General features: G+C 43.6%; 1 protein-coding gene across 1 annotated transcript in view; it reads left to right on the top strand.

Annotated features, from left to right (window-relative positions):
• Positions 1-14,154, top strand: part of FTSJ3 (FtsJ RNA 2'-O-methyltransferase 3) — a 74,514-nt gene that overhangs the window by 28,419 nt on the left and 31,941 nt on the right. Inside the window, exons 7-9 of the mRNA XM_085876905.1 lie at positions 9,482-9,597; positions 9,853-9,957; positions 10,055-10,155. Of these exons, the coding sequence (XP_085733031.1) occupies positions 9,482-9,597; positions 9,853-9,957; positions 10,055-10,155 (322 nt within the window). The remainder of the gene's footprint in view (positions 1-9,481; positions 9,598-9,852; positions 9,958-10,054; positions 10,156-14,154) is intronic.

Raw genomic sequence — 14,154 nt, 5'->3', positions numbered from 1 at the left:
ACGTCAGGATTTTCAGTAACAGAAATATTCCCATTGCCTAGAAGTCAGGATTTCAATGAAATTTACAAAAATTCATTTATTCATTTATTTCATCATGAATGCTTCAAAATTATAGAAATTACAGAAAAACTCCACTAGAATGTAATTAAAAATGCTTTAGGCATTTGGCTTTGCGTTTGTTCTGCTCTGTGTCAGTTTCACGATGCAGGAACCAGCAGAAATCGCCCATTATGTTCGGGTTGTGCCGCCCTTGGTAACGCGTCTCCATGAGTGAAATCTCTTGGTGGAATCGCTCGCCGTGCTCGTCCGAGACTGCTCCCAAGTTGTCAGGGAAGAAGTTCAGGTGCTGGTGTAGGAAATGGATTTTCAGGGACATCCTGGAGCCAAGTTTCCTGAAGGACTCCAGCAGCTGCTGCACTATTTCTTCATAGTTGTCCGCGCGCTCGTTCCCCAAGAAGTTGTCCGTCACAGCTTTGAAGCTCCTCCACGCTGCCAGCTCTTTGGGGTTTAGAGTTGTCGGAAAAGTTTCGTCCTTCATAATCTGTCGGATTTGCGGTCCAACAAAGACACCAGCCTTGATCTTGGCCTCCGACAAGGTGTTGCCAAACTTTTCCTTGAGGTATAAAAACCCACGCCCATTCAGATCCATTGCCCGTACAAAACTTTTCATCAAGCCGAGCTTTATGTGGAGTGGTGGAAGGAAAACCTTGGCTGGGTCGACAAGGGCGACATGCTTCACGTTGTGTCGACCAGGTACATGCTCTTTTCGCTCTTCCCAATCTTTCTTCGTCCAGTGATTCTTGTCGTCTCTGCTATCCCAGAGACAAAGGAAGCACATGTATTTCGTGTAGCCTGACTGCAGCCCTAACAACAGCGCCACCACTTTCAAGTCTCCGCAGATGTGCCAGTTGAAGTCATTGTACTTGATGGAATCAAGCAGCTGCCGCATAGTCTCATAGGTCTCTGTCATGCCGAACGCGTGAGCCAGTGGGACTGATGGTTTCTCGTTGCCATTGTGGAGCAAAACAGCCTTCAAGCTGTTCTTCCCCGAGTCGATGAAGAGGCGCCAGTCTGCAGGATCGTGATCACACCCAAGTTCTTTCAACAGACCGTTGATGTCACTGCAGAATGTCATCGTGTCTTCCATCTCAAAGAACTCAGCCATGTCTCTGTGGCGTGCTCTGAACAAGGATATCTTGGTGTTAGGTTCAAGTAGATTCCACTGCTGCAGCCTTGATCCAAGCAGCTCTGCCTTCGCCTTTGACAGCGAGAGATCTCTTACAAGATCATTTAAGTCTCCCTGGTTCAGAAGGTGTGATTCTTGAGTGTCGGGTTCAAAAGGTTCATCATCACCATCCTCTTCACCACTGCTTACAGCTATGTTCTGATCAGCTGGAGGTGTTGGAACGGGGTTCTCGTCATCATGAGGCACAGGTTTACGAGCAGAGACGCAGTCAGCGTACTTGATGTGACCTTTGTTCTTCTTGTTGAAGCCGGCGATGCTTGTGCAGCAGAAATAACAATCATCATGATGATTCTGCGGCTCACGCCATATCATGGGCACCGCAAATGGCATGCTCGCGCGCTTGCCCACCAACCACTGAGTTAAGGTTGTGTGACAGCTTGTGCAGCAGATGTGTGGTGCCCAGCTCTGTTCTTGGTCCCCCACCTTACACCCGAAGTAGTGAAAGTAGGCGGCCTTCATTTTCACTGCTGTAGATATACTTCGCTGTTGATCTTTTTTGGTATACCGACCACAGACATAACAGAAGTTGTCAGGATGATTGGTACAGGAACGCCTACTCATCTTTATCTGAAAGAAAGAAATATAACACAAGTTAACAACAATTGTACGAAATAGACATGTTAAAGACATATGTAAATTTCATTGAAATCCTGACTTCTAGGCAATGGGAATATTTCTGTTCCTGAAAATCCTGACGTGATACAGCAAAACGGTTATGATTTTTGAAATCAGCGTACCCAAATTAGTCTTAATCACTTTACACATCTCCAGTAAAAAAAAATTTTTGAAATTTGTTGTTCAGTGAAATCAATATACTTATTTAACCAATGACTTTGTTTAAATTTCAAAATCCGATGAATTTTCCTCACTCTCAACCCAGCAGATAAATATTGTCTCAAGTTCCTTTGATGCAAAACATAACTTTCTTTATCATTTCATGTCGTCAGTAGTTTTTCTGGAGATTTACCTTTTATATCAAATGACTGTTGGTAATCACTTAACCATTATTTTCTTGGATTTTCTTTATCAGGGGCATAAGGTAGGTCTTTATGTTTGTGATGAAGTTCTTCTGGATATTTTAAATCAACCTCAAAATAATATCCAACTTCAGCTTCATCCAATTCTTTTTGAGAGGAGACAACAATGTCTTGTAAAACTTTTTCATAATGTTTTTCTTTAACCCATTTAAGTTTTCCATAAGATAAAGATTGAGATATAGCCCACCCATTCAAATTGTTCGCATCATACTACATGAGGTAAGAGTTGTCCTCATTCTTATTATAATCAGGAAGATATTTGTTATTTGCTTTTGCATATCTCTTGGAACATACTTGAGATATTCCTCCTCTTTTCGCCTTCTCTATCATTAAAAGCATATCTATAACCTATATCACTGATTAATTCCAAATTCTGTTTTATCGGTTTTAACAAAGCACTCCAAGCCAAACCCGGGGCTGTGTAATAGTGAGTGGGGTCGAAGCCATAAGAATTTTTATTATGACAGACTGTTCTAAAAGTTTCAAACACATCAGCCAATAACAGTACATCAGTTTTGAGATACAAATCATGATATTGTGACGTCCACGGGACTTGAACAGTCCCGCCAACGTAGAATGAGCCGAAACAATGGAGGCGGTTTATTTTCTTATAACCCAAAGATGGCGGTTTTTATCGCTCTACCGCAAACGGGACGAGGAAGGTGGCACGAGTCGCTTCTCACTGAGTTAATAGTGTTTATTTCTCTAACCAGAAATAATAATAAGAGGAGGGATCCGGGACGATTCGACGGGATGGTGGTGTGGGTTCGGGCGTGGGGAAAACACAAACAATTCCAATGGATGTACAAATCTCAAACCCTTTAAGGCGCCATGTACACACACACACACACACACGCACACAAAACGTAGCTGGTCCTGGTGGTCAGGCTGGCCCGTGGTGTGGACGCAACAGTCCCTGGATTGGCGTCGGACGAGCTGGCATTGCGCTCGTCTGGTGCAGGAGACACCGTGGTGCTGTCGACCTCCTGGTGTCGGCTCAAGTCCGCTCACAGCCGCCAGGGAGCCAGTTCTGGTGCCAAGTTGCGAGCAGGAGAGGGAGGCAGGTCCGCCCGCCGTTCGACCCCGTACTCCGAGCCAGCAGAACCCCAGAGCCAACCGAGGTGAGGAATGAGGCACAGCGAGGCCACGAGATACGATGAATCCAGGATCGAATCAGCGCAACAAAACAGCACGCTCCCAGCACAACAGCCTCCACCAAAACGGTTTTCTCTTTGCCGATCTTCTTCCTCCCACCCCTTTTCCCCGAACAGAACCTTTTTTATCCTCGAGTCCTCGTCACTTCCAATCGAGCCGTTTTATTGGCCCTCCGCCGTCGCCTTCCGCCAATCGTGATCACGGGGCGGAGCCATCCGCAGCACTGTCCTGTGACGTCACGGCAAGCCTCCAGGGAATACTAACAGGGTTTACGCAGACACACTTACCCTATCCCGTCTCCCTATCTAATTACGTGACAATTATCATTTCCCCTTTGAAGAAATGGACATTTACTAGACAACTTATCACCACTGAATTGCTACTTATTACATCGAGATCCTGGTAAACTCGAACAGCATGGCATACCTAATTAAACATCCTAATTACCCTTTGAATGCATACCCCCCCTCAGACGTAACAATATTCTCCAAGATTCTTTACATTAAACTTCTCCCAAACCTTTTTAGCTTGTGCATAATCTCTATCGGAAATATGAGTTTTATTCAACTTGCAATAGAAACTTTCCCTTGAAGGAAGTTGTATTTCTTTAAACTTCTCAAATGAATCCATATAGTCATACGGATATATTCCCTTTTGTGATAAGAGATCAATCTCTTCTTGATTTGAGAAATGTGATTTAAGATTTGGTAAGTTTTTCATATTTGATGCGAAGTTAGATAATGGACTTGCCATAAACTTGTATGTGTCAAGAAATCTGATATGGGTTATGGGGGATGTATGAATTGTTTTTGTGAATGAGGTGTATTTTTGATCTATGTTAGGAATGGCAGAAATATCTCCAGATGTCTTTGAAAGTTCATTTATGAATAGATGTGTGTCATAGTGAGCGTTGTTGTGAAGAAAGACAGGAATAAAGTTTGGGGGCTTGTAATTAAGATTATAACGGGAATGAGCTGGACCTCTATATTTTCCAGTAAGATGACAATGATCCCTAACTTTGACCTCTCCCTCAATTTTCTCCTAACAAATATGACAAACTGTTGGTTCACGAGTCAGTAAGTGACCATTATATTTGTTATGTGTGTGTGTCTGTCTCTCTGTCTGTCTGTTTGTCTGTCTGTCCCGAGCATAGCTCCATGGGTTTTGATCCGATCCTGATAAAATTTGGGTGGGAGGTTTATATCATGATCAAGTTGTTTTCCTGAGAATGGGTGTGCTGCGCCCATTACGGGCGGAGCCATGCATAAAAAACATGTTTTTAGGGGGTAGCTGATTTCAAGTTACATCTTTTCCGAGGGGGGTTTGTCAAATCTGGCAGGGGTTTTCGGCATTTCGTTAGCCCAATGGCACCTGCATAGCCCCATGGAGCTCGATTTTTTTTTATTTTATTTTATTTTTTTCATTTTCGTCCCAAGGTCAAGGTCACAAGGTCACTAACTTAGAAAATGTCAAAAAAATCAATAAATTGGTCATCGAGCTCCTAGGGTTTTCAACTGTTTCGAATGAAAGTTGGTATGCAAGTAGTGCTCTTCGAGTACTACAACTTTCATCATTTATGTTTTTCTCGATTCCTCCAGTTTGCCCGTGGCATCCCCTCGAAGGTCAAAAAATAAAAAAGGTGAACCGTGTACATTGCTTGTGAACCATCGCCGTCTCCAGACTTGTTGAAACTATAATTAAAAACACATCAAGTGAAATGAAAACTTTTAAGTTTTATATGGGAGTAAAATTGAATATGGGAAGAGAAGGTGATGAAACTACTCCCTATATGAGGACAAACCCTCACTTTATCTATGGTCTATATCACATGTTTTCTATGGTCTGTTCTTGCTCACTTACATCCCACATTATGGAAACCGGAAAGGATTTAACATTATAAGAAATACAAGAATACATTAAATGTTAAAGATTTAAAGTTTCCAATGTCATTGAGAGATATTCCTAAATTTGAGAAAATGAATAATCTATCTGTTAATGTACATGGATTCATGGATACAAACAAAGTTCAGATGTTAAAAATTTCAAACAACTATAAAAATGATGAAACACACATTGACCTTCTCTACTTTACTTCAAAGGAAAAATCACATTTAAATGCTTTCATCAAAAATTTATCAAGATTAACCAATTCACAACTATACAAGAGAAAAGGTAAAACATATCCTTGGAAGAGATGTCTCAACTCCTTTCATACACAAGAACGATTAAATCAACATTCGAAATATTGTAGTTATCATAAATCAACCGTAATCAATTTACCAAAAGCAGGTTCAAAGATTTTAACAAATCTAAAAAACATCCGTTTGTGATATATGCTGATTTTGAAATTATCCTTGAAAAGATAGATACTGTTTCTCCAAATCCAAATAAATCATACACAAATAAATATCAAAAACCTACTCCTTGTGGTTTCTGTTATTACATCAAATCATCTGTTGGTGATGAATACAAGTTCGAACTTTACAGAGGAGAAGATGCCTCAGAGGACTTTGTGAGACGGTTGGAAAAAAAACTGCATAAGACGAAGAGAAATAATGGTTAAAACCTATCAACCAATGTCATTTACAAAGGGAGAGAAAAAGGAATTTAGAAACCGGAAGTCTGGAGACGGTGATGGTTCACGAGCAATGTACACAGTTCGCCTTTTTTATTTTTTGACGTTCAAGGGGACGACATGGGCAAACTGGCGGGAATCGGGAAAAACATGAATGATGAAAGTTGTAGTACTCGAAGAGTACTACTTGCATACCAACTTTCATTCGAAACAGTTGAAAACCCTCGGAGCTCGATGACCAATTTATTGATTTTTTTGACATTTTCTAAGTTTGTGACCTTGACCTTGGGACGAAAATGAAAAATCGAGCTCCGTGGGGCGATGCAGGTGCCATTGGGCTAACGCAATGCCGAAACCCCTGCCGGATTTGACAAACCCCCCTCGGAGAAGATGTAACTTGAAATCAGCTATCCCCTAAAAACGTGTTTTTTGGGCGTGGCTCCGCCCGTAATGGGATGTTTGCCCCCCACTTTGGGGGCTGATTGCCCCCAAAGTATTTACAAGCCTGGTGTTGGCGCAGTGGTTAGGGCAGTGGCTTGGGACCCAAAAAGTCCTGAGTTCAAGCCCCGTTGGGCCACTGAATATATATATATATATATATATATATATATATATATATATATATATATATATATATATATATATATATATATATATATATATATATATATATATATATACACATATATATGTATGTATGTATGTGTATATGTGTATATACCAAGTCGAAAAACACCAGGGGTTGACTCAGCCTGTCATCCTTCCGAGGTCGGCGCAATGAGTACCAGTGTACTGGGCCGGTGCATACCCCGGTTAAAATAGGTGTATCAGATCCCTGTGTCGTATGAGGTGACCAGGGTTGTGTCAGGAAGGGCATCCGGTGTAAAACATGTGCCAAATCACTATGCGGATCATATGGATGATCCACTGTGGCGACCCCTCACGAGAGCAGCCGAAAGAAGAAGAAGAGATTTTTAGCTTGCTTGAACGTAGTTCCATGGAGCTTATGGGATGGCATGTTGTCGGTCCGTCAGTCCGTCCGTTCGTCCACACATTCCTGCAACAACTTCTTTGAAACTACACATGCGATTTTGATGAAACTTTACCACAACCTTCATCACCGTGTTTGTACCAAAGTTTGTTCAGGACATTATAAAAATTTGGGTCTTGGGGGTCGAAGGGGGGGGTGGGGGATTGCCCCCAAAGTATTGTTACGGCTGTGGAAATTCGCAGAACACCATATAGGTCCTTAGTTCAGTTATGCCGATAAGTCCGTGTTGTTAGATTTCCCCACCGTTGTTTTATGGGATTTATCCGTGTGGTCAGGGCTGTGATCTTTGAGTTTGCCGTTTTTCTTTACTCTCGTTATTTTGGACCAACCACCACGCCAACCACCAACCACCTTCTCCACACCATCCACCAACCACCACGTCAACCACCAACCACCCTCTCCACACCACCTTCATAACAACGACATCTCCCACCATCTCCTAAACCGCATCTCCCCCAATAGACCAACCCGAATAACATCGCCTCACCTTCATCCCTGAAGCAACGCCATCTTTGCACCAGCCGCGGCGAGTCCGCATCAAACGGCATCGCTGCAGGCACACGCGGGGGTTTGCTCGCCGCGCAAGTTTGGTGACCTCGCGCACGTCTGCTCTCCGCGCAAGTTTGGTGATCTCGCGCAAGTTTGGTGACCTCGCGCACGTCCGCTCTCCGCGCAAGTTTGGTGATCTCGCGCAAGTTTGGTGATCTCGCGCACGTCCGCTCTGTGGAAGCTTCGCCTCGGAATTCGGATCAAAAGAGAGAAAGGGACGGGGCCAGTGGGGGTCGAAGGTCGGAGAGCGGAAGTCAGATCTCGTCTCTCGAGCCCTATAAAAGGCCGAGCGGAGCGCCAGTTCGCAGTCGGGAGTCGGTGGAGAGTCAGTTGTGAGTTGGTGGAGTCAGTCGGTGAAGTCTGGAATCTGGAGAACACAGTCGGGGGAGAAGTCCGGGAGAGCGGAGGACACGCGAGCTGAGAGCGTGGCCAGACCTGCTGTGCCGCGCAGACCTGCGCGTTCGTGTGGAGAGAGCCGGAGAGAGCTCGCCAGCCAGCACCAGGCGGTCTGAGGTGATCGGGCTTTGGGACAGTCCGAGCATCGCTGAGGAACGGACGGGTTCTTACAAAGAGCATCAACTTTGGAAGAGCATCAAGACCCGTTCGTTCCTCTCAACGCATCGCCGGCTGAGGCCCGAATCACCCGGCCGCTTGGCAAGGCCTGGGCTCAACCATGGCTACGCTAGCTGCCGTGGGGACGGGACGTCGCGGGTCGCCCCATCGAGGCACCATGAGGGTGGAGGTATCCTGCAACGGTCACGTGGAACTCCTTCGGTCCGCCAAGCTCCACATTATAAAGGCCTACGGGTCCAGGCTGACCCCCTTGTCTTTAAGGGGGTCTTTTCCTTGCTTTTATTTGTGTGAATGTTGTGGCGCCGTGTCCCGTTAAGTAGAACTGTTAAGTGCTTGTGAATAATAAATAATAGACGGTTGTAGTGCTTTGTCTTGCTCGCGTCTTGTCTCGTCCCGCATTCATCATTAATCAACAGCATGCGTGTTTCACCTTTTCCATTGCTTTTCTGTATACGTGCATGTTGGTGTTTTGCATACCTGACTGCATACGTGTGTGAATAAATGTGCGTGTTTCAATGTTAACCCGTTCGTTGTGTCCTCTTTCCCCATTGAACCGCCGTATTGCATTTCGGAATTGTAGCGGGCTCTTTAATAGCCGATAAAAGAATTGTGGATTCTTTTTTATCGTGGATAAAAAGATTTAAAAAAAAAGTAGCCAAAGATAATACACCGCTCGGTTATCCCAGAACAGAACGAACCGCTTAAGCGATTCGTGTCCAAGCAGACCTCGCTGAGATACGGTCTCTCGGTCGGCTGCCCGCGTGATTAATTAGGTATATCGACAATTCGGCGATTGACCCTGTCGCGCGCGGGTGGAATATTGACTAGGCCGTGGTGTGCGCTTGGAGCACACCCGTGACTGGTTTTCGGCGTTGTTCCGAAAAGTCGCGACTGAATTTTTTTTCCATACCTATGTATTATCCTCACCCCCACCCCCGACTTTGAACTTTTTTCCGCCAATAAAAAAAGCATGGTTAACACACCAGAAATGTGGTGTGTGTGTGTGTGTGTGTGTGGTTGGTGTCACAGGTATGATGGACCAAGTGGCCACCTCTTGTGCCACTGGTCCTTGTGTGTAATTATGATGCGGTTGCGTCACAGCTGTGGCTAATTGATGGGATATGACATCGGTGGAACTCCATGTCACATCTGCTTGTTGATGTGAATAAAGTGCTCGATTTGAATTGGTACATGATTAAAATGCTCCATTTGAGCACAGAACCGTGCCTGCCTTGTTTGTTCACATCTGTTGATCATCTCTCGTGTCTGATTTTGTGTAAACTGCGATTTCCCAGGTTTCCTTGCTGCCGATAAGATTGACAGCAAGTTCTTTGATCCCAAGTTTGCTTTCAAGGAGGTTGAAGAGGAGGTGAAGAGTGCCAACAATGAGGCCCGAAACAAGAAACCAAAAGTTTGTTTTTATTTGTTTATTTCCTTTATTTACTTTATTTACGTTTGTGCTTTTTGTTGTGGTTTCGAGTACCTGATTTATTTCTGTTTCCAGCTCTTTTTATTGCGGGTCGTTCCGAAGCTCTGACATATTGCGAACACTGTCACTTTATACGTTTCAAAATGAAAGCTCCTTTGCAGAACTTTCAATATTATGTGAACAAACTCCATCAACTATTGCTGTGAGATGCTTGTGCCCTCCTCGCCCTCCTAACAGGCGGAAGGCTACACTGAAGGTGATTACACACAGTTCCACAGTTTTTCGGTGATGGATTTTGTTAAGGGACGCAACCCTACGGAATTCCTGCGCAGATGCAGTGAGGTATCTTTCCCAAAACTTGTTATTGCCACATGAGCTGCATGGTCATCGTTGGATGTTGCCCTGCAGTAAATGGTTTACTGGATCCCAATTCTTGTAGATCAAGCTGGATAACGCGGACATGTTGGAGCATCCGAGCACCACGGATGAATTGCGGGAATGTTGCCGTGACATCCGTGTCCTGGGTCGCAAGGAGCTCAGGTTTGTGTGACCGTGAGCTTGCTTTTACCACTCTCTCCAGCTCGTTCTTAATAACATTCACGTTGGTGGATGAAAATTTATAATCTGTATTACATTCATAATTGCAATAATTATGAATGGTTTTCTTTTCCACATTCAGGAAAGACGAGGCAATTAAATGTTAACACCAGTCATAATGAGGAAAGACGACAGTTTTTGGACAGGCATGCACACGGGCACGCACACACAGGCACGCACACACAGACAGACAGGCACACACTCACGGACGGACACGCACGCACTTCGTGTGCATTTCACATAAGGTCGAAGGAAGGAATTAACGTGTGAGGCTGCTGAATATTGGGAGATGACATGTCAAGTGTGTTCGGGAAACAGTTAAAATTACAAGGGCACTCGGTGGAGCGCACACCTCCGCCATGCAATACCTGATCCAGTCCAATACATTTTTGAAATATCATGCTGTATATCATTTTTAGCCCAATTTCTCAATGGTGAAAAATCACTTTTCAAATTAAAAAGGTCTTGTATCCATCCATCCATTCATCCATCCATCCATCAGGACCACAATCTCTACAGAGTGTTGGTGTTGCCGAAGTGGTCTCCTTTGCTATTGGGTACAATCCTGGACAGGTCGCCACTCCGACACAGGATACCAGCATGCTGGCACTCATTTTGCCTACCCCAGAAGGATGACAGTCAGAATCAACCCCACCTGGTATTAATTCGCAGCCAATGGGGATTTGAACTCGATCCTCTTATCCCAAGCCCACCACCCTAACCATTAAGCCAACACCACGCATATGTATCCAGATCTTCACCAAAATCGAAACCATATGTCCTTGTCATACATACAACCTGTCTACATTTCATCCACATCCGTCCACAACTTTTTGATAAATCCTTCAAACAAACAAACAAACATGAAAGATGACATGCAGAGCATGATGTGAAATCCTGAACTCATTTTACCTTAAAAATAATTGGTGGTTGAATTCAATGACCAAATATGCAATTCCTTTTCAAATTTCAAGTCGACCAGATGAAAATTGAAGATTTTAGAAATTCGACATCTGTTGACCTTTCGACCTCAAAAACAATAGGCTTCTTTCACGTGACAAACTCTACCATGTAGTTGAAGTTTGTTGACGATCGGTTTAAAATTGTGACCTGTAGGCGGTTGAGAGACAGACATAATGACAAAGTTGACCGACCAACATACATGAACAAGGAAATCACACAGGTGGAGGCCATTCAGCCCATCGTGCCTGCGTGACATGAACACCACACCAATTTATCAACACAAGATCCAAAGAAGAAAATACAAAGTTTATTAACTTTTTTTTTTGTTTGTTTTGGTGGAGTTTTTTAATTAATTTATTTTAAGTTTTTCGGGTTTTTTTCTTTTTATTCTTCCCCTCAGAGGAGGGGGCATGGGCATGGTTAAAAACGCACAACATCAACCATACATCAACCACACAACTCCCCTTGACAAGACCCCCACCAACAGCACTCCGGACACAATCACCCATCAATGCTCAAACTACCGAAAAGTCATATCAACATCCCTGCAAATTTGGAAAGCCTACTCTGCACCCCATGATCAAAATCGTTGATGTAATGGTCCGAGTACTGATCCCTGAGGTACCCCACGACTTCCATCCTCCCACTCACAGACACTCTTTGCTTCCTATCACAAAGCCAGTTTACAATCCAATTAGCCACCTGACCAACCACTCCACAAGCCCTAACTTTGGTTAACAACCTCCGATGTGGTACCTCATCAAATGCCTTCTTAAAGTCTAGATGTACTATGTCCACTGCCTTTCCCTCATCCACCCAATCAGAAACTGCTTCATAGAACTCTAAAAGAGTTTTTTTAAACAGGAACTACCTTTGTAAACCCATGCTGACTACCTTTAATTAGCTAGTATTTGTTTATGGTTCCTCATCTGGTCCTTAATGAATGTCTTCAACACCTTCCCCACAACTGAAGTCAAGCTCACAGGTCTATAGTTTCCCAATTCTTCTCTGGATCCTTTCTTAAATAATGGTGTTACATTTGCTACTCTCCAATCCTCCAGTACCTGTCCTGACTCCAGGGAAATATTGAAAATATCCGTTTTTTTACGGATATTTTTAATGAAAATATCATATTCATGTCTCATCCACAACATCTCGCTTACCTGCTCAGCCACCTCCATCAATACTCTCGGTTGTGTATTATCTGGACCCGGAGCCTTACCTACTCTAAGATAACCGAGCTGTTCCTTTACTTCCTCCACTCCAACCTGCATCTTCTGTAAAAGCCCTTCCTCACCTCCTCGATAGATACTCTCAGCTATTGGCAATTCTCCTGACTGTTCCTGTGTAAAAGTTGAAGTAACATACCTGTTTAATAAGCCTGCCATCTCACTTTCATCACTAACCACTCTCCCGGTGCTGTTCCTCAATGGGCCCACACTGATCCTAACCTGTTCTTTTCCCCTGATATACTTGAAGAAAGCCTTGCTATTATGTTTAATATTCTTAGTCATGTCCTTCTCGTACTCTCTTTTGGCTTGTCGAGTTATTTTCTTAACTTGCCTTTGTTTACTTGGATACGGATAGAAATCTAACTCCAGTCTTGTTATTTTAAACCTAATAAATCCTTCTCCTTCTACTTAGTAGCATTCCTTATCTCACTGCTCAACCACCCTGGTCTGTTTCTAGTTTTACACCTACTTCAAATGTACTTACTCTGCACTCCACATATTTACTCCTTGAAGGTTTCCCATTTCTCTGATGCTGATTGTCCTGTTGTTAGAGTCTCCCAATCTACATCACCCAACTCTCTCCTCATACCCTCAAAGTTTGCCTTCCTGAAATCTAATAGCCTTACCCCACTATCCTGAACTCTAACCCTTAACAGAATCTTTGAACATACAATGTTATGGTCACTTGCTCCAAAATGCTCCCCGACCTCCACATCCTCCACCATGTTGGGATCGTGACTTAAAAGGAAGTCTAACGCTGCACTCCCCCTCGTCGGCTTTTCTACAAACTGGGTTAAAAAGCAATTCTGGACTTAAACGATGAAATCCTCATCTGCTCTTCCCTTTCCCTGTTCCTGGACCCAACCTATCCCTGGCAAGTTAAAATCCCCCATAAACAATACTCTTCCCTTTTGAATTCTTCATGTCCTCCTCCTTCCTCCTCTTCCTTCACACCTGGAGCCCAATAAAAGCATCCCTCCAGTATCTTACTGTTGTTACAATCTCTAATCTCTACCCACACAGAATCCTCAACATTTATTCCTTCCTTAATGTCATCCCTTTCTCTTGATGTAATGCTGTCCTTTACCCAGATTCCGACTCTTCCTCGTATTCTCTCCTTCCTATCACACTGATACACTGTGTAGTCTTCTAATCCTGTCCTCTAGTTATTTTCCTCCTTAAACCATGTCTCACCGCAACTGTATCGTACTTCTCGCGATCTACTTTGGCTTCAAGCTCTTCCATCTTATTATTTAAACTTCTGGGATTGGTGTAGAATGTGTTTAACTTTTCCCCTTATTGAAATTCTATTTTCTTGCCGAGCCTTACTCATCACAATTACATCATCCGTTCCTTCCTCAATAGCTTCCCCACCCCACACTGACATAAAAAAGCCTGAATTCTTGAAAAATCTTTGATTGGCTGTTTGTTACTTCAAAGAAAAAAAGAAGACGGGGATGGAAACATAACCTCCGTCCACCTTCAGTGGTTGAACGTAACTAGAAAGGCACTCAGTAGAGCGCGCACCTCTGCTCGGCTGAACGGTTTACGTTTTGTATCCCACTGATAGGCCAGACATGCTGACCTGAACTTGAATCTAATTGGCCTGTTCTTGTCATCTATCAAACTCATCCACCAAGTTTTGTCATCCATTCACAACCCTTTGGGATATCGTTGGATCCTTTATATCATTTTTCGCCCCATTTCTTGATGGTAAAGAATCGTGAAATACAAATGAAGACATTCT

This window comes from Eptatretus burgeri, chromosome 4, assembly GCF_056783735.1.
Source record: "Eptatretus burgeri isolate ZD-2024b chromosome 4, Ebu_testis_v1, whole genome shotgun sequence".
Classification (NCBI taxonomy): domain Eukaryota; kingdom Metazoa; phylum Chordata; class Myxini; order Myxiniformes; family Myxinidae; genus Eptatretus; species Eptatretus burgeri.
Note: the sequence above shows the minus strand (reverse complement) of the source record. Positions and strands in the feature narration are given on the sequence as shown.